The sequence below is a fragment of the Mesoplodon bidens genome (genome assembly GCF_964165515.1).
Source record: "Mesoplodon bidens genome assembly, chromosome: 7".
NCBI classification, from domain to species: Eukaryota; Metazoa; Chordata; class Mammalia; order Artiodactyla; family Ziphiidae; genus Mesoplodon; species Mesoplodon bidens.
The window spans coordinates 58,880,254-58,905,817 of NC_138164.1; the positions used below are offsets into that span (position 1 = coordinate 58,880,254).

Consider the following 25,564-nt stretch of genomic DNA (forward strand, 5'->3'; position numbering starts at 1 on the left):
TGGAGGTGAGGCAATTCAGTAGTGAGTTGCTAACTTCCGGACTGAAAATTCACTGCTTAGCGTGTAGCAGTTGCCAGTAGTGGAGTCCCCAACATATAGGTGCCAACTAGGGGGCTGCAGGCATGGTCATCGGTCAGAGGAGGCAGGCATTGGAAACAGAGTGGGGAAGTGAGCAGAAAGGGATACCCTGGCTTGGTCTTCACAGCTCCCAGTCCTAGGCTGTTCAGGTGGTACCCCTAGGTCATATACAGATAGGCAACAGGCTGGATTTGGTTTTAGTTTGCCAACACTTGCTCCAGCTATTAAAGCTTCCAGCTTTAGATGCTGCCATATGTGTCCCAGAGTAGTAATCCAAAGCAGTTGCATCTCAGGGCAGGCCTTACAGGCCATGCTGCTTCCCTTACAGGATCAAACCAGAAGATGCCATGGACTTTGGCATTTCTCTCCTCTTCTATGGCCTCTACTATGGTGTTCTTGAGCGGGACTTTGCAGAAATGTGTGCAGACTACATGGCGTCTACCATAGGGGTGAGTTCACTTGGGCTTTTTAATACTGCCTCCTGCCACCTCCAGAGAGTTCAGGATAGCATCACTTGTTTGATGGAAGAGATAAGCCATACAAAATCCTTCAGGATGTGAGTGGTATGTATGGAGATTCCTTCCTTAAAATTTGGAAAACCGATCTCAGACGTACCCTGGAATTTTTAACTCTAAGCTATTATAGGAATCACTTTAACCCGCAGGAAGTTAACAGTCACTCAACAGATACTTATTTAATGCCTCTGTCTAGTGACAGAGATGGGTATTAAAGTAATAAAAACATAAATAAATTATATATGATACTTTATGATATTATATTATTAAAATTATAACTGTAATAAATATTATGAAGGGGAGGTTCATGATACTATGAACAAATATAGTCGTGGCATTTGACCTAGTCTTGGGGCTCAAAGATGGCTTCCCTGAAGATGTAAATATTGAGCTGACCTGAACAATGAGTAGAGTTAACCAGATGAAGTGAAAAGTGAAATGTATACCAGGTAGAGGAAATAGCATGTGTAAGAGGCCTGTAGTGGGAGAAAGGGTGAGCATTTTAAGGAACTAGGCTCATGTGGTTGTAGGGCTGAATTATAGTGGAAGTGTCTGGAGGAATAATAAAAGGCTAGGCTAGAAAAAGCCGTAGAGGCCAAATGAAAGATTGTGATTTTTATACTAAAAATACTAGGGGGCTAAGATAGAAAATGACATCATCATATTTGCACTTTGAAAAGATCATTCTGGCTGCTTGGGTAGAGAACAGATTGGAGAGGGGTCCACAGATCAGAGTGACCCACTTAGTCTTTAAGAGACAATTGCAGTAGTCTGGGCAAGATGAAGGTAGCTTGGATTAGGGTAGAGATGGTGAAAAGTGAGAGAAACGGACTATTGGAGAGGTATTCTGGAGGTAAGGTTGACAGGACTTGGATATAGATTGGTTCTGGAGACTGAAGGAAAAAACATGAAGGAAAGAAAGGTAGGTATCAAAGCTGACATTTCTAACTCAAGCAACTCCTTGGATCCTTTGCTGAGATAGGAAATGCTGCAAGAGGACCAAGTGGAGACCATGCAGAGATTCTTCAAGCTTAAAATATAGGTAAAGTAACAGCCAGTGTAAGAAACCCAACTCAATATCCTTATTTCTTTTTTTTTCAAAATGTCTGTTGTTTTGCTGTTCGTAAAAGTAATACATTCTTTTTGTAATTGCGTGAACAACACAGAAGTGCTTCCCATCTGAGTATCATCCTATTAGACCCAGCCATAAGAAGGAATATCTCCAAGTTTAATAGACATTTCTCCAGTTCTGTGCTGAAATAAGTGTGGTTCTGTCTGATGAGTGGTGACTGAAAGGCATTCAGAAGTTCTTGCTACTTCTGAGGTAGCAAGAGGTTTGGCAGGTTGGAGAGAAACCCTAGGAGAATATCAGGGAAGCAGGTTCTCTTGGAGCATCCAGATACCAGTCCTAGCTTTTAGGCAGCAGATATCAGTGGAGACCAGTTGAGAAGTACAAGAAAGCTTGGCACTGACTTCATATGAGGCACCTCAGGAACTCTTGCTGAGTCTGAGGCAGTTTTGCAGGTGGGGGCCTATTGGCTGTGCAAATTTGTATGTCACTGCTACTGTGATCTCATTCGTGCCACAGGCTGGTAGGCTTAGGGCAATTCACATTAAGCAGAAGACTCAGCTATTATCTTGGGTAACATTAATCAAGTACAGTTTTAGGTCTAGGGCTTTGTTTCTCAGTATCCTGGGACTATTTTTATTTTTCCTGTAATGGATCAAATTGAAAACAGTGTATTGGGTCACTTTATAGACAGCCTATTAGATTCTTTTCTGAACAGCTGTCTTATGTTTTAGCAACATTTCACTGTCTCATTTATTTGTGTAGACTTCAGCTCTTCCTTTAACCAGTTCACTCCCAGAAGAGATTTCCAGACCCTAGATTGTCTAATTAGTAACTTCACTTTCAACAGCAGAGATTGTCTAATTACTAACTTCGCTTTCAACAGCAGAGATTGTCTAATTACTAACTTCGCTTTCAACAGCAGAGATTGTCTAATTACTAACTTCGCTTTCAATAGCAGCTGTTCACTGCGACTGCTTCTGTGGCATAGCCAGCCTTTCAGAGAATCCTGTCCTTTACCCTCTAGTGATTTCTTTATCTCTCGTTCTATTTTTACAGGACCAATTCTCTGATTTTCCCAGTTTGTTGCCAACTTTATCCCAAGGTTATTATCAGCTGCCAATTTAAGCATAGCCTTTATTCCCTCAGGCGGGGGTCCCTAATAACCAATCTACAGAATCCCTTTTCTGAGCTCAGAATTGATCTACAAGTTAGCTTCTCCTCTGGGAGATAGGATTATTAAATTGGCCTCCCTAAGATGCAGTTTGAGCTGGGCCACTTTCCGTGCTCTTGGGAAGAATTATTGGGTGCTGCAGTGATTATAAGTGATAATCCCTCATAAGATAATTCCCTCATAATGATAAATGCCAGCTTCACCAAGAGACCTGGTGGGAGAATTTCTCGTTAGGGTGGAGAGTGCCTCATACACTAGCTCCTGACCCCTCATACTCTCCTTCCTTTTATGGGATCTCACTAGTTACCCCCACCACTCCACGATAACAGTCTGTCCCAGGGATAAGCCCACATACCTCCCTGCACCTCTTAGCACAGAATCAAACAGTCACGTCGGACTTTATTAAAGGGATGAGGATGAATAACAGGAAAATAAACTGTGAGTATTTGAATGAGGTTGATCTGAGTTATCAGGCTGCCTGCTTTCCAGGGTTTTCAGACCCTGCCTCATCTAACTCTCAGCCTACCTCTGTATACTGGGTGCCGTCTTAGCACCCACCACCTAGAATCCACATCTGGACAGCTACAGTCCTCCAGATACCTAGACCTAAAGCCTGTGTTCCTGACAAAACTAATGCTGCCGCTCCCCTATACCACGGGGTATCTTACATGAGGATCTACCTCTTCCCTAGGTAATTGACATTGAGAATGGCTTTCCTTTTCAGAGGAGCCACTCTATCCAACTGTCTCTTTCAGAGGAGTCATTCTGAAAACTATCCAACAGAATGTGACCTTGCTGATCCTGACTATAGACAAGCAGTTTGCTGTTTCCCCAGGTTCCCGTCTTGGGGGTTCATAGGAAGACTAGGATGGCTTGTGACAGTACTGGGTGAGTCACCAGGAGTTAACGCATTTGTTGTTTTCCAATACTCTTAGCAAATATTGCTGAGACTTAGTGACAGGCCTTCTGCTAGGGCTCAGGATGCCAAGAGATTAGACCAGGCAGGAATATGGGAGAAGAGACTCCAACATGGGATAAAGGGATAGATTGCACTACCCTGGAGAGCTTTCCAGCCCTGAGAAATCCAAGACTCTGTTATTTCTGCCCATGTCTTTGGTCAAGTGGGCCTTGGTCTGCTTAGGAACACCTGGGCCCCTGAGCCACAACAACTGAATTTAAAGAATGTTGCTGGCCTTGAAGCCAAAATCTGATCAGTGCTTTGGGGAGGGCAATTTGAGGAAGTCAGGAGACTCCAGCTTTCCATGCATTCATTGGCCAACTCATTCATTCATTTATTCAAGCAACAGTTATTTATCAACCATCTACAATGTACAGAGTATGACTGAGTGCAGCCCTTACTAGCACCACTGCCCACTTCCAGTAGCAGCCCTAGTTGTTTTTTTTTTAATTGTGGTAAAATACACGTAACATGCCATCTTAACCATTTTAAAGTGTACAGTTCAGTAGCATTAATACATTTACATTGTTCTTCAACTGTCACAATGATCCATCCATAGAACTCTTCATTTTGCAAAACTGAAGCTTTATACCCATTAAACAATAATTCCCCAATCCCCACTCTCCCCAGCCCCTGGCAACAATCATTCTACTTTCTGTCTCTATGAATTTGACCCCTCTAGATGCCTCATATAAGTGGACTCATATGCAGTATTTGTCTTTTGTGACTGGCTTATATCACTTAGTGTAATGTCTTCAGGGTTTACCTATGTGTCGTGTCAGAATTTCCTTCCTTTTTAAGGCTAAGTAATATTCCATTGTGTGTATATACCACATTTTCAGTCCTGGTTATTTTTCGTAGTCTTTTGTATGTTCTGTGATCACAGCTTCTATCCCAGAGAGTCAAAGTTGATTTTGGAGCTATTACCAGGTCAGGAACTAGGTCTGATTCATCTCTTGGTCTACCTCTGGGAGTAGTTTGACCTAAAAAGATCTGTAATTAATTAATTTCGCAATTCCTAGAAATAAAACCATGATGTTTTATAATTGTACTAACAAGCATTCTCAATTCCTTTTACACTATTCTGCACTACTCTTTTTAGAGTAGAATGGCTCTTTGTTTTGCCTCACTTGGAGAAATTTGTAACTGTTTTGTTGAGTCAGGTCGCTTCAAGGGAGTCATGGATGGTGTCTGTGTTCTCCAGCTGGTTACTGTGAGGTCATAAGCTTGTGACAGCCAGTCGGTCTGGTTTCTATTCACACCCAAAAATCATGTTGGGGTGGGGTGGGATGGAGGTGGGGGAGTGGGGGGTTGTGAAATAAGCTTCTTTCTGGGGCTTCCTCCTCTGCGAGAGTGATTGGGCAGGCAGGGTAGTAGCACATTGTTTGTTCTGCATTGGGCCAGGTGTCCTGCCTCACATTTTCTATCTCCTGAGCAAATTGCTGTGCCCCAGATTTACTGCTTCCTGGATCCTCAGCAGCCCCATATAATGTGAGGACAGGACTATCTGCTCATTCATCTGACTTGAAGTAGTAGAAAGAGCCAGGAGGTTAGAATCAGACAGACCCGGTTTCAAATTCTCCTCCACTTTTAATTATCTGTATACTCTTGAGCAAGTGGCTTTACCTCTCTGATCTTGTTTTCTTAGCTGTAATAATATTGCCAGCCTTATAGAATTGTGGTAAGGAACAAATGGGTTAATGTCAAGCACTTTGCAGAGTAGCCTGGCCCATGGGAAACACTCACATCATGATCATGATGATGATGATGATGACAGCAATGATGATAGCTACCATTTATTAAGTACCTACTGTACAGTCCTGCTGTGCTGTACGACCACTTATTTTATGTCTGTAATCACCTGGAGCACAGGGTCCTTGTAGAATTTGTCTTTGTATCTTCATCATACTCAACACACAGAGCAAGACATAAGACAGATCATCAACCATGAGTAATTGCCAGTTCTCTCTTAACGCCATCTATTGTCTGAAGCCATCTTAGACCGCTCTGTGATATGGAATCTCCTCCACTATAATCCTGGAAATGGGTATTTTATTCAGTTTTTCAACAGGTATTTCTGAAATCATCTACTTGAACTGACTGGGAGCCAGCTCAGCCTTGCCACCAGCCCTCTCTGGCCTCAAGTGAGGCTTTCCTTCTTGGGCATTAGTCTCCTTACTAGTCGAGGGGGTGGCCCAGAAGAGCCCACTAGGCTTTCATGGCACACATTTCCTGTGATGGTCAGTGGTGTGGATTAGAACTCATACATCCTGAGCACCTACTACATGCAAGCTCCTGTGCTGGGGTTTTGTGTGTTTTCTCAGTGTGTCTTCCTAATACCGTGTGAGGCCGTGGGTAGTGTTCCTGTCCTGCAAAGGAGAAATCTGACTCTGTTCATCTGAAGAGCTTCCTCTCCCACTTTGAGTAAAACCTGTTTCAAGACTCCTCCACTCTCAAACCTCTCACACCCCTGCCTTCTGTCCCTTCATCCTCTGCAGATGACCTCGCCTCCTGTTTACCTGAGCAACTAGAAACCAAACAGGAATCCCCACAATTCCTGACACCGTGTCTACAGATCTGCTCCTGTTTGCACCCATCTTCTCCTTCCCTCCAGTAACAGTGGAATAAGTGTCCTTTCTCCCATCAAAGGCCAGCCCTACCTGTGCTCTGGATTCCACACCTCCTGCCTGCTCAGGGACCCGATATGCTGTTGACTTCCTTTCTCACCCATGACTTCACCTTCTCCCTCTACTGGGCTCTTCCCATTAACCTTCTAAGTGTTCTTTTTCAAAAATATCCTTTTTTTGACCCACCTTCACTTCTAGCTACTGAGCCATTTCCTGTCACGCACAGCTAAACTTGTAGGAAGTTCCTGTTTCCTTTTTTATCACCTTTCACTTACCCTTGGCCCATTCTAACTGGCCTCGGCTCATGCCCTTCTTCTGAAGTGACTCTTACTCAGGTCACCGGTGACTCTGTGTCACTCATTCTGGTGGATTGATTCTGATCTCAGCAGTCATCAGTACAGTTGACTCAACACAGCTTCCTTCTTAAAAAGGTTTTCCCCCCTTGGATTTTGTGACATTACACTGTCCTGGTTTTCTTTCTGTCTCTCTGGTATTTTCTGTCTCCTCTGCTAACTTTCCATCCCCTTAAATGTTATTGTTCCTCTGAGCTCAAGGCTAAACCATCTTCTCTGCTCTTCGCCTAGGTATTTCCCTTTTCTTCTTCCACGGCTTCCAGATCTCTAATCCAAAACTCTCTTCTGAACTCCAGACCTTTACTATTCAACTGTCTCTGGTATCAACAGCCTGTCCACTTCTCTCAATTTTTACTTTCATCAACTTAGCCCAAGACATCACCTTAGCACAGGCCCCCATACAGCACTTAAAGAATTGTAACTGTCTCTTAGCTGGTCTCTCTGAATCCATTTTGGCCTCATCTCCAATCCATTTTTCACATAGAAGACAGAGTGCTCTTTTTTTTTTTTTTTTTTTTTTTTTTTTTTTGCGGTACGCGGGCCTCTCACTGTTGTGGCCTCTCCCGTTGCGGAGCACAGGCTCTGGACGCACAGGCTCAGTGGCCATGGTTCACGGGCCCATCCGCTCCGTGACATGTGGGATCTTCCTGGACCGGGGCACGAACCCGTGTCCCCTGCATGGGCAGGCGGACCCCCAACCACTGCGCCACCAGGGAGGCCCAATACTTATTTTTTTAATGTCAGTCTCCCCTAGCTGTAGGTTTTATGAGGACAGAGGCCAGGTCTGTGTTTTTCCAGCATTCTAGCCCAAGGACCCAGTCCAGTGGCTGGTACTTAGTAGGTGCCCAATATATTCTGATGGAAGGAAAGAAGAGTTTGGGTGGCTTGCTCAAGGTCATCAAGATAGTAAGTGACAGAGGATGGAAATGTGGTGTGTCTAATCCTGACAAATTATGTGGCCCCTTGAGCCCTTTCCACACTGAGGCATCAGGCTCTTGAGGTTAAACTGAAATCTGCCTCCCTGTACTTTACCCTACTCAGCCTCAGTGCCTCCTGATACAGTATCTGTGTGTTCTGCAAACCGCAGGGTTGCTGGGCCCTTCCTGACTTGACAGGCTTACCTGATAACTTTGTTGAAACTTTGTGGGATTTGACCCTGCTGGCATGTTGCCACATTAGCTTGCGGGGAGAACTCCAGAAGCTAGGGGCCTAATAGACATTTTCCTGGGCGTCCCTCCTACTCTCATTACCTCATCCAAGTTATCTTGCATCCTGTATCCCTTGCCCCAGTGTCTTGGGGCAGAACTCAGGGATGATTTGAGGTAAAGCTTTTCCTCAGAGCTCTCACCCATCTCCTGAGTTGAGGCATTCCCACTTATTCCACTGCCAACGCTGTGGGCCAGAGTGAGTGGCCATGTTCCTGTGCCGCATGATTGTGCAGGGACTCAGTGCCAGAGCTGGACCCAGACTTCTTGGCCTCTTTTCTCTCTGTTCAGTTGATGTGCCCAGAAATTCTAAGCCAGGCATATTTCAAAGCCATAAGCCTCTTGAGTGCTGGAGAAGTGTTTCTCAGAGGTCCCCTCAACACTAACATTCAGATTCCAGCTTTGGAGAGTTGCAGTTAGTGGGCTCCCACAGGTTTGGCTCTGCCCTAACTCTTGCTTATCCTTTTGCACTCTCGATAAACATATCAGAACCTTTTGAATTACTGGCCCTCAGTGAGCTAAGTAGCTGATCTTTCTGCAGCATTCAGCAGTTGTTAATGGACATCTTGGGTAGAACTTGGGTTAGGAGTCGGAGGGGCTGGGTTCTCGTCACAGCTAGTTTCTTTCCTTTCTGGGCTTTGGTTTCCCCAGGGACGGGGCTGCTCTGGTGTTCTGTGATAGTAACGAGCTCACCTTGAGCCATTTCAGACAGTTTTGTAAGACAGTGAGGTGGGGGTGAAGGCAGGAAGCTCTCTATTCATGGATTCTTGGGGTGGTGTGGCTCTACCTTCTACGCTTGAGGACTCTTGGGAGTCAAGAGAGGCCATTTCTTATAAGGGAAGCTTGGAGTCAGAGATGTCCCCATGTTGAGCAGAGGTTCTGGCAGGTGTAGCTGTGTCTGATCTGGCTGTCACCATCCTCCCTACTCCCTATCCCAGTACCTGTATGCCCACCCCTCCTCCACTGCTATCCCTCACCCAGCTTCAGGGCTGTGGCTTTTTCAGAAGACCGTTGCTTGGAAATAAAAAACAGAGCAAACTCAGGTTAAGAAAATACAAAAAGGCTAAGTATAATCTATTTCCCTTAGAGGTACAGATAAAATTGTAAATAATAAATGCAGAATCCTTTCTAAAAATTCATTTTACAGTTTTGCAAGGTGTGAAAGTTCTGGAGATTAGCTGCACAGCAATGTGAATATACTTATTAACATTACCAAACTGTATATTTTAAAATAGTTAAGATGGTAAATTCTGTGTTATGTGTGTTTTACCATAATTTTTAGGACAGTGCAAAGAAAAAAAAACAATAGGTCTTAGACTATATCAACAAATAAAATTCAAATCTTTTCTCCTTGGGGTGAAGGGGAAATGCTCTGTAGCTATTTAACAATAAACCACAAGGAAAGTATGCAAAATTTGGCATTTCTTTTTGGAGCATGGAATTGGTTATCCATTGTGATTAACCATGGTAGTACATCATCTTTCAAAGTATGGGCATACCTCGTTTTATTGTGCTTTCCTTTATTGCACTTCGCAGATAATTGTGTTTGTTTTGTTTTGTTTACAAATTGAGGGTTTGTGTCAGCTCTGCATCAAGCAAGTCTATCAGCACCATTTTCCAACAGCATTTGCTCACTTTGTGTCTCTGTGTCACATTTTGGTGATTCTTACAATATTTCGAACTTTTTCATTATTATTATATTTGTTATGGTGACCTGTGATCTTTGATGTTATTATTGTAATTGGTTTTTTAGACATAATGCTGTTGCACACTTAATAGACTACAGTAAGTATAAACATAACGTTTAAATACACTGGAAAACCAAAAAATCTACGTGACTTGCTTTATTGTGGTGTTCTGGAACCGAGCCCTCAATATCTCTGAGGTTTGCCTGTAATATATGTTCATTAAGGAAAATTTGAGTACAGAAAAATAGGCAAAAGAAAAAAAATCACCTATAATCCTACTACCAAGACATCACTGGTGTGAATATTCTCATACATTTCCTTCTGATCTTTTGATAGATTTGGATTGTCTTTACATATATATGTACCAATAATACTGTGCCTCCAATTTTGTACCCTGCTTTTGACACTCAGTGTTATATCTCAAGCTTCAGTTGACCCACCACCTCTCTAGTCCCTTGAGTATAATTTATTGAGGCATTCTTCTATTGTTGGTCATTTATGGTTATTTCCATTTCTTTGTTTTTGTTTTTGTTTTTTTACTATTTTTTTAATAAAATATATGTAATGTAAAATTCACCATTTTAGCCATCCTTAAGTGTACTGTCTACCTCCAAAATTTTTCATCACTCCAAACAGAGACTGTGCCCATTAAGCAGTAACTCCCCATTTCTTCCTCCCACCGCTGGTTACCTCTAATCTGTTTTCTGTCTATGAATTTGCCTATTGTAGATATTTTATATAAATGGAATCATATACAATGTTTATCCTTTTGTGTCTGACTTATTTTACTTAGTGTAATATTTCCAAGGTGCCTGCACATTGTAGCATGTATCAGAACTTCATTACTCTTATGACTGAGTAACGTTTCATTGGAGGGATAGACCCCATTTTGTTTATCCATGCTTCTGTTTCCGGGCACTTGGATTGTTTACACCTTTTGGCTATTTGTGAATAATGCTGCTGTGAACATTGGTATACAAGTGTGTGGTTAGTCTCTGTTTTTATTCTTTAGGAGCATGTACCTAAGAATGGAATTGCTGTGTCATATGGTAATTCCACATTTAACTTTATGAGGGATTGCCAAACTCCTTGCTTCTTTAATTATAAATAACACTTAAATGAGTATCTGTATGCATGAAGCTTTTTTGATATTTTTACTCCTTTAAATTCCTTAAGGTGAAATTACTGGGTTAAAGGGTGCGACAGTGTGGGACGTCGTGCCAAACGCTGTCCAAGAGGGTTGAGCCTCTTTTGCTGCTGCCACAAGTGTCTGGGAATGCCCTTGTCACCAAACCAGCGTTGCACCAGATGTTTCACTGTTTTGAATCTTGGAGAACAGATGTTGCCCATCTCTGATGGAACCATAATCTGGCTGCACAGTGGCTTCGCTGATGTAGCTCCCAGTCACCAGCCCTGAGCCCTTCTTTTTCCCATTCTCCTTGTCCCTGATGCCGACCCTCCCAGTCTTGAGGTCCTATCAGATCTGACTTCCTTTCACCCATCTGCCCAGCAAAGATGAGGGCGATGTGGTGTATGAGATATTCTCTAGCTCTGGGGACTCCCCCTACCATGTCGCCTCCTCTACAGAAGACCTAAGGCCTCTGTGGCACCTTCCTACTTTGGCTGATTCTCACGTCTTTTCTGTCTTTTCCTCCTGCTCTTCTCTCCCAGTTCTACAGTGAGTCGGGCATGCCCACCAAACACCTCTCGGACAGTGTGTGTGCCGTGTGTGGGCAGCAGATCTTTGTGGATGTCAGTGAAGAGGGCATCATCGAGAACACGTATAGGCTGTCTTGCAATCATGTGTATCCTGCCTGGAGCTCTTGGGCCACGTCTCTCTTGCCACGTGCACACTCCAGTCAAGGAGGGAAGGGGGTGGTCATGACCCTGGGCATGCTGTCCAGACCTTTGAGGGTAGGGGAGTCACAGGAAGCAGACATTTGGGTGATGTCCTCTGCTAGGGAAGCCGACCCCCAGGAGTAGAAACAGCTGCCTCCTTTGCTCCTTCTCACAGACGGGAGCCACTCTTACATGTAGCCTGGCTGGATCAGAAAGGAGCCGGCAGCTGCACTAGCTGCCCCGAGACTGGGTCAGTCACAGGGGAGGAACATCGTCTAACTGGCTCCCTCAGTTTCAGAATCAAATCCGCCTGAGTAGCACTTGTGACATTTACCACGTCCTTACTCAGCTCTCATTCTGTGCCATGTGTTATCTCCGTTTTGCCCCATAACAGCCCTGTAAGGCAGAGTTCATTATCCTCACTTCACATATGACGAAGCAGGGTCAGAGAGAAGGGACTTGCCCAAGATTATACAACTGATAAGAGGTGAAACCAGGATTTGAACCTTCCTCCAGAGCTAGGGCCTGGGCACCTTGAAGACCGGCATGGGGTTGGAGTGCCATCCTGGCCGCCCACCATTTCCCTTGACCAGTGGTGCTCAGATTCCACGAGTTCTGCATCCGCGGCTGGTGCATTGTGGGAAAGAAGCAGACGTGTCCCTACTGCAAAGAGAAGGTAGACCTCAAGAGGATGTTCAGCAACCCGTATCCTTTGTTTGGGTTCTTTTTGGGAGTGGGCAGTGGTAAGAAAGTACTGGCCTGCATCCGGGTGGGTCTTGGGGCCCTCCCTCCTGCCCCCAGCCTGGCTGCTGCCCACCAGTCCATGAGGCTTGTGGTCTTGGGAAGTGGGTGGGATGTGGGGCAGGACCAGTAGCTCAGCTTCTCCTCTTGGTTCAGAATTCCTCAAGGGTAAATCGGTGGTGATAGCAGCTACCATTTACTGCTCGCTTACTATGTGCCTGGCACTATGCTAAGTGCTTTACTCGTATTAGCTCACTTGATTCTCTAGAGCTTTATGACCTGGGTAATATTATCCTCGTTTTACCAGTGAAACAGTTTAAAGATTGAATAATTTGTTCAAGGTGATATAACTAATGGGTTGTGCCTTACCTGTAACAGGGCTGGAGACCAGCTCTGTGCCTGTGCAGGGCCTGCAAGGTACAGGGATGGTGGGGGCCCCTGTCCCCATCCACCTGAACACAGGACCTGTGCTCCTCTGAGCTGCCCCTCCCTACCTGACCAGCCCTCCCCACTTTGTCTTCAGCCTCCGCTTCCTCCCCACAGCCTGTCCGTCGGAAAGTGCCCAGCCACTTCTTCGGCCACCCCCCGCCCCAACCCCGCATTTCCTCTGGGATCCAGGGACTTCTCCCAGCTGCCGTTCCTCTCTGCACCAGGGTTCCCTGTCCCCTGGACACTAGCTGGGCCGTGCGGGGCCACTGTGTTCCCCTTTAAGGTTCCTTGCTTGGTTCTTCCAGGGTCTAGTTCAGGAACAGTTTAGTAACTCCATGGTCAAGCTGAGGGTTGGGGCTTCCCTTAGCTCTCAGGACTGGGCCCGGCTGTGCTTTCTGATGCCTTCAGAGGGATTCCCCATAGTCTCATGAGGTTCAACCTGTGCTTTCCCTGGAGCTGCTTTCCCAGGCTCCCTCTCCATGTCTTGCCCGGCAGTTAGCTGTAAAGTGAAAGGAAGGGACTTATCTCCAGGGGCCGCTTGGCCTCAGTAGGGCCTGGTGCTCGGTGCCCTTGGGTGGGGGTTCCTTAGAGCCTTTGCCTGGGGTTATCCCCTGTGACCAGCCTCTTGCTCTGCCCCCTGATGCCTCTGTCCCGAGACTCAATCCCTTCCTTGACCTAGCAAACCTCCCATTTTGGACATTGCAAGAACCTTTGGGTTACCTTATCCCACTCCCCGCCTCCCTGATGCCATCATTACCCATAATCTACAGCAGTCTCGGGCACACTGGCAGTCCAATCTTAGAAGGTTATGCGGAGCCCTGTCTGCATGTTGGTCCTGGAGAGCTTAGTTTCACCCCTCCACCCTCTCCTGCGTCTGTCCTATCTTCTGCACTGGTTCCCTCTGCCCTCCTGCCCCCATTCTCTGGGTTTAGCCCTGCATTCCAACATGAGGGGCTGGGTGGGGCTTTCTAGAAAGCAGCTTCCTTTCTCTCTAGGCCCATTTCTGTGGATCATCTGGAAGGTGTAGGCAGACCCTCTCACCCATCCCCTAGACCAACCTTAGCAACTCGAACACGTAACCTCTTTTCTTTGACGCAGTGACAGCTGGGAGAGGCCTCATGTCATGTACGGGCAACTGCTGGACTGGCTTCGATACTTGGTAGCCTGGCAGCCTGTCATCATTGGCCTGGTGCAAGGCATCAACTATATCCTGGGCCTGGAATAGTCAGGAAGAAGAGCATCCACCCACCATGGACCTCAGGGCACTCTCCTCCCTGCCCTCCAAGACCTCCTGGGTGGGAAAGACTCAAAGGGGCACTCGGGCCACTCAGGACCCCTCCGGCTGTGTCCGGGCTGGGGAGGGATATGACGGAGAGCCAGCAGGTGGGGCTGTCAGCAGTGGGGGGCTTTTTAAAAGAAAACTATTTTGATGAATATATTTAAAAACCTTTTTTATTGTGGAGCATAGGAATTGCCCCGATTCCTCCAGGCCTCAGCCTCCCTGCTTGAGCAGGCAGTAGCAGAGCCACAACACTTTTGGTGTAAAGGAGCCATCTCTTCTCTGGCTGAGAGCCCCAGCCCGCCTCCCCTTCCTTCCGTATGTGGGGCTTGAGCCTGGTACACTCAGTGTGGAAGAGCCAGGGAGCTCCGGCAGTGCCACTGATGAGCACTGAGGGGTGAGGTGTCCTCTGTCCCCCCTGGCTAAGGCCACAGGTGGGCGTTGTCTGACTCCGTCTTCCCCATTGGGGGCCGTAGGCTGGTGGAGAGAAGTGGAACCTTGTCATAACTTTTGCAGTAAGGGAAGCTCTAGGACCTCGGAACTCACCGGGGATTTGTGTGGGAGTGACCAGAGCTGTAGCAGCTTGGGGAACCTGCCCCTAAGTGGGGCTGTACTCAGCCAAGAACAGAGACCATCTATACATAGTTGGGCCACAGGGGTTACTGCTGGCAGTGGTGACTGAGGGCCACTTGTGCAAGCTGGTCCTCTGCCCAGAAGTGGTGACACATGCTGAAGGCCACTGCCACATCACTTCCTTCCCTGAAAGCCGGAGTGAGTGAGTGTGTGTGTGTGCGTGCGTGCGCGCGCACGCGGTAAAAGAACTATGACAGATGTGAGACTTCTTGCTGTGGTCAGACATTGTTCCCTTGAAGCTGCCAGGGGATTCCCAGCCCAAGGAATATCCTCATGTCAGCCTTGTCATCCATGAGCCCTGCCTGGGCCTGGCAACACAAGTGGTGAGGTGGGTGGGAAGAGGGTCAGGCCCAGGTAAGTATGGGTTCTGAAAAGGGGTTCCAGGTAGGCCCCAGCTCTGGTCCTAGGAGTTTTGAAGGAAGTGGGAGGGCAAACGTGGGCCTTCCGTGCTGGGCTCCTAGGGAATATGGCCCTTCAAGTGCAGTAAGAACCAAGCAGGATCTTGTCATCCATTCTGAATAAAGCTCCGTGAGCTGGGTTGGAAAGCTGAACATCCATCTTGCTTTTCTTCTTCCCACCTCTTTCCCTGCAGTCCCCGTGGGTGCCTGGCCCTTGCTGCCTCTTGCTCTTCCCAATTGAGAGCCGGGGCCTGGGGGTGGTTGGTCCTGCCCAACATCCCTGAGCAAGGTGGAATGCCGGGCTTTCGTCCTGTAGCAGAAGGTGCCCTGCACCATCGCTGGGTGACTGTCCTCACCACCTGAGGTCAGTGCCCTGCCACCACCTCCCCTCTCGCGGGTCACTCTCAGCTTTGGCTTCTCTTACCCGGCTGTGGCTTCCGAGGTCCCCATGCCAGTGGGCTCATCCTCAGAGAGTGGGATGGTGACAGGGAGCATCCTTTCACTTTTGTCCCCCCTACCCCTGCATCAGGCTCATGTGAGAACTGAGGCCAGGCTGTCCAAGGCTGTCTCTTCATACTTCAACAGTCCTGAGTCCCATGACCTCCCAGCAGCCCGACTCTGGCCTTGGTTACACTCACAGGTAGAGTCCTGCCTCCTCTCCCTCGCATCCCCACCCCCTTCCCCAAAGGACTGTGTCTCTGGAGTCCTGGGCAGCTTTGCCTCCTGACCTAACTGCTGGAGACACTGGTGTTCCTAGGGAGGAGTTTCTCTGCATCTAACAGCACAGAAGCTCCTGGGGCAGGCGGTGGGGGAGGAACTGAGGAGATGAAAATGTCAGCTAGAGCCCTGGAGAAGAGGAGTTGACTTCTAGTCTCCACGTCTAATTGGGAATGAGTCCGGTTTTTATACACACACGTGCACACACATACGACACACACACAAGACCCTTGGGACTGCAGCAGTGTTCTGACACGTCTTCCAAACCTAATTCCACCTCCTGGCCTCCCTGGCTCTGTCCCCAGCATCCCATCCTCCTGATCCCAGACACTTAGGTCTGGTCCTTCACAGTTGCTCGAGCCAGTGCTGGGTACGCGCCCTCTTACCCTGGGAAGCACCCTCTCCTCCCCTTAGGTCCAGCACTCCAGCTTGTGTTCCAGGTGCTCGGCTTGTCTGAGAGGTTCCTGCCCACAAGGCCTGGAGGTGCTCTCAGTGTAGCTCCCATGGTGTGGCTCACGTGGGGCCAGACACAGCTGAGCTGAACTGTGGAGCTCCAAAAAGGGGGGGTTCCGGAAAGGAGGGTTTTTCAGGGCTTCCTGCGAGCCAGGTAGGGGGAATCTAGACTTCCTGGTGAACTTAGATCTGTAGCTCTGGCCAAGGGGCTGGGAGGACAGAAGTGAGAAGGATTCATGGGAGTGATGGGTGGTTGTTGGGTTGCTGGTTGGAGGGAGGTGGGGAGCCTGAGAAAGGCCAGGATGTGGATGGGCTGGTGTGACATGGAGTCTGAAATGGTCAGAGTGATCCAGCTTGGGGTCTCCAGTGACTAGGAGAGTTGTCCCTTTGAATATGGTGTGGCTATGAAGGAAGAAGCAGGAGGCCTGTTCATGTAGAAGAGCAAAGGTGGACACCAAAGTCCTGACGGTTGGCTGGGATGGAAGAATTCATGTGTGAGAGACTCTTTGTTGGTTCATGCCCTGTGTGCCCCTGGGAGGGTGGGCCTGAGGAAGGTTAAAGACCCCCCAGGCTGATACCATCTGGAGAGCGGGGGGCCTGGGAGTTAGCAAGAAGGTTCCTGGCCACTGTGAACTCCGGCTCAGGAAGAGGCGCAGTGTGTGCAGGAGCCGCAAGGACTGGGCTCAGGCTGCTGTCACGTATGTGTGCCTTCTCCTGGTAGCCAGAGCCTGCTCTAGATTCCCTGGTTAAATAAAAGTGAAAGTGCAGTGCTTTCCCAGAAGGATTTCACTATATATCCTGCCCTTCCCAGAACCAGCTCTGGCAGTGGAGAGAACTTTACCTCCCTTTGTGACTAGGTAAGTCCCTGGTCCTCTTTGGGCCTCAGTTTCCATGCCTGTAATGAAGGGGTTAGATTGGACTAGTAACCAGTATAATGTTGATGGTAATAAGAGCTAGGGTGGGGATCCCCTGGCTTTGTTTCTAGGGGCTGGAAGAGCTCTAGCCTATGCCCGATGCCAGTCCTCCAGGAGTTGTCAGTTGGGACAGCTGGACAGGACAGAGTAACTAGCAGTGCCTGGCAGCCCACTGAAAAATCAGAGGTAGGGAGGGGCTGTGGAGTCCACAGGAAGAAGGCCACACGTATGTCTGGGATCTAAACAAGCCACTCAGAAGACGTGGGAGAAGCAGTTTTTCACCATCTCCTCCCCCGCCTCCCCCAGAGAGGAGGAAGTTGTCACAGATATATAGATCCAGGCGCGCCAGCTCCTGACACACGCATCACGACCATGAGACAGAACTGGATTCCAGGTGGGACCTGGGGCTGTGCACGTGCGGGTGGAGGGGTGGGGTGCAGCCTGAGACCAGAGTGGAGCCATGTGGCTGGCCCTGAGCCTCACCCCCAGGTGGGCTCCCCTCAGCTGCTGTGCTGTTGCTTTCGGCCTCTGCCCGGATGCTGTGGCTCTGGCTCCATTCCAAGGTCTCCCTGTGCTCCATTCAAAAAGGGCCAAGAGGTGGGGCTTGAGGGGTTCTTCTGCCTCTTCCGTTCCCTGGGCAGAGCCCAAGAATCTCTGCCAGACTTACATCATGGCAGCAACTCCCTCTCTAGCCAAGATCCGAGCTAGGATGCCGGGCAATCCCCGGAGGTCAGACAGCTGCTGACCTCTGTGACTGTCCTTTCTTCAGACCCCAGCCCTCTTTGGGCCCTGCTCCTCTGTGCCCACATCGTCTCCCACTTGGCCAGAGCCACACCTGTGCCTCAGGCCACTACAGCTGCCACTGCCTCAGCTGGGATCGCAGAGGACACCTGCCCCTCCCAGCCCCCAGCGCTCCCGACAGCTAAGCAGTGCCCAGCATTGGAGGTGACCTGGCCGGAAGTGGAAGTCTCACTGAGTAAGGAGCCATTCTGATGGGAGCCCAGGAGGGCACGGAGGCACCAAGGGTGGGGTTGGCTTCTGAGCACCTGTCCCCCAACCTTCTGTCATGTAGCCCACCACCAACCAGATTAGCTTGGCTGAGCACTGACTTCCTCTCCCCACCAGCAGCGCCAGTGTGGCACAGGGCTCAGCTCACAGCTCCCAAGATTGCTCCCTGTCAAAGGGGACGGAGAGGATTCAGACAGAAGGAACAGCCAGCAGACTCCCAGAGCCTAGACTGCAGTGGCTGCAAGCCCAGCCCCTCCTCCCAGAGCCCACTTGCCCTCTGGCCTCCTCAGAGGAGTGGTGGCCTACTGGTGCTGTCTCCTCAGCCAGGGCTCCTAGAGTCACTGGAGCTGGGTGCTAGAAAGGGTAATTCTGAAGAAGAAGGCTCAGGAGTCAAGGACCTAGACCGAGGACCCGTCCCCAGATTCCTCTTACTCAGCCGGGGTCCCCTGGTAGATGACCTCACTTCCCCTTAACAGACTCTCCACTCCAGGTTCCTGAGTCATGGCAGCTGGGAAGCTGGGCAGGGTGGGCAGGCCACAGCGTGGCAGAGGGGAGAGTCTGCTGTACAGACAGGTTAACAGCCACACGTGTCCCTAGATGGAACGCTGACCTTGTCCTGTACCGCCTGCAGCCGCTTCTCCCACTTCAGCATCCTTTACTGGCTGGGCAACAGCTCCTTCATCGAGCACCTCCCGGGCCGGCTGCGGGAGGGCAGCACCAGGTGAGGGGCGCGGTGATGAGGCCGGTGGGAGGGAGGCCTCCTCCTACGGTCCTCTCATGGCCTTTCCTTCTCTTCTGCTCCAGGCGGGAGCACAGGGGCATGAGGACCCAGCTTTGGAGGGCCTTGGTGCTGGAGGAGCTGAGCCCCGCCCTGCGAGACACCAACTTCTCCTGTGTTTTCTCGGATCCTGGGCAGACTGCCCAGCGTCACCTCGTCCTGGCCCAGCTCTGGGTGAGGAACCCGAGGGAGGGACTCCCAGGGCCGGGAGGAGCTCTGCTCTGGCGTGGGGAGGAAAGGCTGGGCTCTGTCGACAGCAGCCTCCAGCTAATGCCCCCCAATTCCCCGAGCCTGAGGCAGAAACTAAAAGGAACAGGATTCAAGCAGGGGAGGCAAGGCCTGGAGGAAAGTGACAAGGGATGTCCCTCCCACCTTGGCCCTGATCCTTGTTTGCTTCACTCCCCCAGGCTGGGCTGAAGACAAGTGTGCCCTCCGACACAAGAAGCCCCGTCCTCCAGCAAGTCCCCTCAGCCTCACCATCCTGATAATGAACCCCAAGCTCCAAAGCCTGGTTGAAATGCCACCTCTTCATTGAGGTCTACACGCTCTCAGCCCAGGCCACATTCTGCATCGACTTAATGTAGTTGTTTCCTTTAATGGACTGTCCCGGGGAAGGTATGCGGGGAGAGGCTGCGTCTGACCCATAGGTGTATCTCTGTCAGCCCAGCAAGACCTACGATGGGTGCTCATAAATGATCTTCAGTGGTGGCGTACTGATGTCTGCCCAGTCATTTATCCTTTAGGCCATCATTCTACTCACAGAACGTGGCCTGTCTGAGGAGGGAGTATGGGAAGAGGAGAGAGGATGCCACTCAGAAGCTAAAGACAAAACCAGATTCAGGGGACACAGGCCATCAGAAGAGGCCGGCCCATAATGCTCCTCAGGAGCAGAGGCCAGAAATGGAGTGTGGGAAGATCCTGTGGCCTGAGAAAGGCCAGGAGAAGGGATTTGAGAGAAGGTATGTGGGTCTGGAGTCTCCACAGGGACAAAGGTACGCTGCTCTAAAAAGCCCAAGTTTCCCTGCTTTTCCCACACAGATCAAGGCATCTCAGCATTCAAGGGAGAAAAATAGACTTTATTTACAAGTAATAACATTTAGAAAAAATCCATCCCTGGCCCTTAAAAACCTTCCCATCACTCCAAATCCCACCCCAGTGAAATCTGGGGAAGGAAGGGGATGAGCTGCCACTGAAGGCTGCCCCCCCGCCCCGTCCCCCACCGAGGCACAGGGCCCATTTCTCCTGGAAAAGTTGGGCAACTGTGCCCTTGGGTTGGGCAACTGTGCCCTCCTTTGGGCAACTGTGCCCTTGGGTGGATGGGAGCACCTGGGGGTGGGGCACTCCCACTAGGTCAATGCCCAGTCCTGGACTTCAAAAGCAAGGGCCCTTGCTCAGCCCAGCCACCGGGAGCAGCAGGGACCAGGGCCTGCTCCTCCAATGGTCGGTCCCTTCTAGATCCAGAGGCTGAGAGGAGGACTGACTGGGCCCAAGGACCCAGCCACTCAAAGCCAGCCCCAAATCTGGTTGTGATGGTGCTAGAGAAGTAACTGCTCTAAGAAAACATCAGGAGGCGAGGCAGGGAGAGGACCCAGACTATCCAGGCCCCGGGCCAACTCTTCAGGACACACCTGTTCACCTGGTGAAGGTCCGGGTACCAGGCCGGGGTGTGGGCAGGCGTCACTGTCTATAGGGGTTTGGCCACTGTTGGCCTGGGAGCTGAGAGAAGGCACTGAAAGGGACAGAACGAGAAGGACCAGGCAAGGGCAGCATCAAGGACACAGGTGGGGCCACTCACTGGTACCGGCTCTTTAGTGCTTTGCCTGGAAGAGAGAGAGACAGTCACTCAGTGGAGGAGACTCGGCGCCAGGCTGCACCAGCGGGCTGGGGAAACCCCCCTGCCCCCCCCCCCCACACCCAGACTAGGGTCCCCTCCTTGGTGTGGCCCTGGACCCATCTACCTTCAGCTTACCAGTGGCTGGCTGTGCCTGAGCAGCTCTGGGTGCTCTCGGGAGAAATGGAGGCGTGTCCTCTCCTCGGTAAGGAGCAGCTAACCAGGCCGGGAGCACCTGCTCTCAGCCCCCCGCCCTCCAGCGGCCTAGCTCAGCCCTGCCTGGAAGCAGCCCCTGGGGTGTTTGGCGGGGAGTGCCCATGCTCCTACCAGGTTCCTAAGAGCTGAACCCTCTCCCTTCCCTGTCAGTGCCTCCACCTTGCCCTTGGCCCGAGGGGTGGCAGTGGCAGCGGCGATGGCGGCGGCAGTGGCGGCACTGGCTGTGGTGGTGGCGATGCGAGGAGAGCGGCGGGTCCCACTGCGGGGGTTGGGGGAGGCCTTGGATGGGGCTTTCTTCGAGGCTGCCCTCCGCAGAAGGCTATTCCCGAGCTTCTTGGGTGTGTTGAGGATGCTGAAGGCCATCGACTGGCGGCGGTCAGCCTGTAGGGAGGGGCTGTCAAACTGGGGGCGCCACTGGCCTCCCAGGCCAACCTGCTGCTCCAGGGCTCTGCCAGCAAGGCCCCTCCAGGGTCTCCCTTCAGCCCCCGACTAACCTGTTTAACAACAGCTGGAGCTGCTTTCTTCTGGGCCTCGGTAGTGCTCTGTCTGCGCCCTTCATGTCGGTCCCGGGGAGTCATGGGGCGTGGGAAACAGGTGGTGGCCTTCTTAGACTATGGGGAAGAGGACAGTTAAGCTGACAGCTCAAGAGGACAAGTGGACCGTGTCCAGCCAGCACCCATCCCCCTTCTGAGCCGGGAACCTCCCCGCTAATCAACTTTGCGAACATGGTGGCTGCTGGAAAAGACATGGGAGCCGACGTCACCCACCTCGGGGGTGCCAGGACCCTGGTGGGGCTCTAAGGAGACCCGTTTGCGCTGCTGCCGGGTGGTGATGCCAGCGCCCTCAGCTATCTGGGCTGGCTGCATGCTGGCTCGGCGCAGGGTCTCCCGGGGGTCACCAGTTTTTATCTCCTCATCTGTGATGGTAGGCAGGCTCAGGGAAGGCTGCGTGGGGTAGAAAAAGTGGTCGGTGGAGCCAAGCTGTTTGGAGGTGGAGCAGGACCGCCCCAGAACTCTCTTCACTGGCCTAGCAGGTGGAGCAGCTAGAGCCTTCCTATCGCAGAAATCTCCCCGCCTACACCCTGCACGATGGCCGCAAAGAGCAGTCCCAAGAGACCTCTCCAAGCTCCTGCCCACCCACAGGACTTTTACCCCTGAGCTCCCTCCCTGCCAGCTATTTGACTGGAAGCAGGTCACCCTCCTCGGCAGGCCAGGGCACTGGGGTGGGATGACGAGGAAGAGGTGAGCCAACAGGGGCAGGTCCATGGCAGGGGACCCCAGAGCTCACTCTGGACTCCAGGGGGTAGCAGGTCTTTAAGTGCGGGGGGCACACTCGATTGCGCTGCTGCAACTCTGCAATGCGGTTCCAGTCATCCAGCTGCTCAGGCTCATCCTGGCAAGTGCCCATGTAGAAGCTGTTCCTGCCTGTGAAGGGCGAGGAAATTGGAGCAAGTGGGGCTGGAAGGCGAGGAGGAGAGGGTGGAGGTAGCATCCCGCCAGCCTTTGCTGCCACCACTCCCATCCACCTAGCCCTTGAACTTCAAGCCTAGCACCCCAGAGTCCTGCTCTGCTCAGTGCTGCCGATACAGCCTCGGGGCTCACAGACCATCTCTACCCAGGAGACTGGCTCACTACGGTCATATGCAGAGGCTGTGACACCGAGAGAAACTAATGGAGGGCCAGGAATCGACACCCAGAGTGGTCCCTGAAGAGCCGCCAAAAAGAATCTGAGTGTAGCTCCCAGGCCAGTCTGGCCTCTCTGGTAGCCCCTTCCCACCTGAGAAGGGGCCTGGAGGACTCCTGACAGCAGCTGGGCAGCACTCTTGTGCTGGGAATCCCAGGCCCGTCGTGTGTTTCTGGTTTATAGCCTGGCTGAGAATGACATCAGTGTTATTGCCCAGCACAGCCCCTTGATGAACAACAGGCAAGGCCCTCAGACTGCAGGGAGGAGAGGCAGGTGAGGTGCTGGGCGGCAGCCAGGAAGCCAGCCTTGGGTTTTTAAAAGCTTGTCCCTTCCCTGTGCCAGGATCTGCTTCCAGTCTAATCTTTGGGTGTGTTAAGTCCCCAGAGCCCCCTCACCTGGAGGGGCCCCGCTGGACACCCCAGCCTGGGAGCGGCGGGCCGAGCTGCGAGTGGTGGGCCGGTAGCCAGGCAGGCTTAGCAGAGCCGAGTTGCCGTCGTCGGGAGAGCCCAGGCGGGCTAGAGACTGGGTGGAGGAGGCAGCTCTCGGGCCGGCCTGGGAAGCAGGGGCAGACTGCGTGCTATAGAAGGAGGAGTTGGCGCTGTCTGGCTCCTCCACATCTAGCTTCTGGAAGAGAGGATGCACCTGTTGTAGTAGGGATGGGGGCCCTGACACCCCATCAAGAAGCCGCCTGTTCCCCTTCCCAAAGCGCCTCAGACCCCACGGCTGCACATATCCACGCTGCTTTGCATGGGGTCCTTAGCTGCACTTCTGCAAGAAATGGGCCTTGTTGCCAGAATCCCACACAAGGTGCTGAGGCTGTCAAGACTCTTTTCTGTCCATTTTTCCATTGAGTCTAATAACAATGCTTTGAGGGAGGGAAGGCAGAGTGCATCAGACCATTTTAGAAGTGAGGTGCAAAGGAATGAAGTGACTGGCCCAAAGGGCACAAAGCAAGGAAGCGGCAGAGCTGGGGCTGGAACCCACGTCTCCTGAGCTTGTCGGGCTCATCCCACAGTGTCCTTCCGCCCAAGCGTGCCAGGGCCCTGACCATCTTTCAGAACTTCTCCAGCTTCTCCCCACCAGAGGTGCTCCCTTCCTCTCCTCCCCAACCTCCTAGTGCTATGGAAACAGGGACCAGAGCCCCCAGCCAGGCAGGCAGCCCACTGGGCAACCACAACGCATCTCGGCTACCCAAGGGTGTACCCAGGGGTGTGCGGGGAGGCACGGGCTGGACTGCAACTTCTCCACATTGTCTCCCTTGAGCTGCACAGGGTCACTGCTGTACACGGAGAGGACAGCAGCCTTAGAGCAGTGGACAGGCAGCCAAGTCCAGCCCTGCCCCTTTCTACAAGAGGCCTAAGCAAGTCACCGCCCTTAAGCTTTCCCATCTGTGGGTATGGACTGGTCAGCCCTGCCGGCTTCTTGAGGCTGTTTTGAGGACCCGATGGAAAATGCCCTTGAGAGGAAGCAAGCATTGCTGCCCTGCACTTGCAGCAGCCTGACCTTGGTCATGGTGATGTTGATGATTTGCGTGGTGCGCCGACGAGAGGAGCGGGTGTTCCGGCCTGAGTCCAGGAAGACATCCCCCAGGGAGTCCAGGCTGCTCTCCAGAGGGGGCTGACCCCGAGCAGGGATGGGGGTGAAGTAGAGACTCTCCAGGGATTCTACCTTGGGGGGCAGACGCTGGGAGATGGGCGAGGCTGGCTCTCCAGGGATGCTGGTGCCCTCTGGCTGGGTACGAGGCAACTTGCTGTGGGGAAAACATCTGCTGAGGTGCCATTCCTGGGGCTACAAGGCATTTTGTCCATCCCTTTGCTCCAAAGCGACCAAGTCCTACATTTATTATTACAAGAAGACCAGGTCAAGCACCCCACCCTCTGATTTCTCAGAGGTATCAAGGAGAGTCCTTGACCTTGGCCTTCCATCCGTTCTCCATCCCTGGTGAGCCTATACACTCCATGGCTCTCTGAACTCAATACTGGCAATTCCCAAACCCTGCTCCCCAGACCCATATATCCACAGCCCCAGACCTCCCCCCTGGATTCCACAACAAACATGTCCCAAACCAAGTCCATTGTCTGTTCCTCCTCCTGTATCTCCTATTTCAGCAAGTAGGAGCTGGGAGGGGCAGCCTCCACCCAAGCCCCCAGCCACGAACACAGGCACAGTCCTACCTCTTCCCTCTCCGGCCAAACCCAATCGGTGAGTCTCCTGAGAGCTCTCCTAACCACACCACTCTCTCCACTCTCACGCCCCTCCCTGCCTGCCTCGTCCCCTCTGGCCTAGACTTACAACAGCCTCTGAGAGACACAGAGTGGAGACAAGCAAGGACTCGAGCCAGGCTGCCCAGGTTCAAGCCTAGCCCTGCCACTGTGGCACCTTGGGCAAGTGACTGCCCCTCTGCCCCAATTTCATCGGTGAAAGGAGATAATCATAGACTCTTCCTCAGAGTGGTTAAGGGATAAATGAATTAATACTTTTCAGGTGTTTATAACAGTGTCTGACACACATAAGTGTTTAACATTTCTAAAAACACATTTATTGTTTTTATTGAAGTCTCAGTTTTGCCCTATCAGGACAGGCTTTCTAAGATGCAAAACTGACCATGTGCTCCTCAACACATGTGCTCACCCCCCACTCAGTGGGGAGTCCAGCCGCTCCTCCGGGACTTGGGCCCGAGCCCTTGCAACTTCATGTTCCAGCCCATCCAGGCTCTTTCTCGGCCTCTGCTCTCACCACTCTCCGTCCATCAGACACACCCCTACGGCTTCTTTCAAGACTCAGAGCAGGAGTGACAGCCTCCATGAAGCCTTTTCTGACCACTCATTTTTATTTACTCCCACTGTGCTATATACAAACATCTGGCCTAACACCTCTAATACTTTATTTATTCTTCTCTAAGAATAAGCTTCCAGAGGGCAAAGGGTTCACGTCTTATTTATCTCACAGCCCCAGTGCCCAGGATACAGCCTGATAAA

At 51.1% G+C, this 25,564-nt stretch overlaps 3 protein-coding genes across 16 annotated transcripts in view; 2 read left to right on the forward strand and 1 right to left on the reverse strand.

Annotated features, from left to right (window-relative positions):
• The window catches only part of RNF121 (ring finger protein 121), an 84,901-nt gene extending 69,762 nt beyond the window's left edge, over window positions 1-15,139 (forward strand). For all 4 annotated transcript variants that reach the window (XM_081239484.1, XM_081239486.1, XM_081239485.1 and 1 more), the window contains 4 exons: window positions 407-527; window positions 11,339-11,472; window positions 12,110-12,211; window positions 13,781-15,139. In XM_081239484.1, the coding sequence (XP_081095610.1) occupies window positions 407-527; window positions 11,339-11,472; window positions 12,110-12,211; window positions 13,781-13,901 (478 nt within the window). In that variant the 3' untranslated portion in view covers window positions 13,902-15,139. The remainder of the gene's footprint in view (window positions 1-406; window positions 528-11,338; window positions 11,473-12,109; window positions 12,212-13,780) is intronic.
• A 510-nt stretch (window positions 15,140-15,649) lies between these two features.
• IL18BP (interleukin 18 binding protein) lies at window positions 15,650-19,561 on the forward strand. Its single transcript, XM_081239488.1, is given in 7 exon segments — window positions 15,650-17,013; window positions 17,377-17,464; window positions 17,840-18,046; window positions 18,676-18,799; window positions 18,883-19,030; window positions 19,264-19,278; window positions 19,280-19,561. Coding segments are annotated over 6 exon segments (609 nt in total). The 5' UTR covers window positions 15,650-17,013; window positions 17,377-17,442; the 3' UTR covers window positions 19,373-19,561.
• A 350-nt stretch (window positions 19,562-19,911) lies between these two features.
• Window positions 19,912-25,564, reverse strand: part of NUMA1 (nuclear mitotic apparatus protein 1) — a 74,841-nt gene continuing 69,188 nt past the window's right edge. For 8 of the 11 annotated variants that reach the window (XM_081240967.1, XM_081240972.1, XM_081240970.1 and 5 more), the window contains 7 exons: window positions 24,090-24,336; window positions 22,982-23,210; window positions 22,191-22,360; window positions 21,671-21,847; window positions 21,398-21,514; window positions 21,015-21,284; window positions 19,912-20,676 (listed from right to left, as the gene is read on the reverse strand). In XM_081240967.1, coding sequence (XP_081097093.1) covers window positions 20,665-20,676; window positions 21,015-21,284; window positions 21,398-21,514; window positions 21,671-21,847; window positions 22,191-22,360; window positions 22,982-23,210; window positions 24,090-24,336 — 1,222 coding nt within the window. In that variant the 3' untranslated portion in view covers window positions 19,912-20,664. The remainder of the gene's footprint in view (window positions 20,677-21,014; window positions 21,285-21,397; window positions 21,515-21,670; window positions 21,848-22,190; window positions 22,361-22,981; window positions 23,211-24,089; window positions 24,337-25,564) is intronic. The other 3 variants (XM_081240964.1, XM_081240971.1, XM_081240963.1) reach the window with 2 other exon arrangements.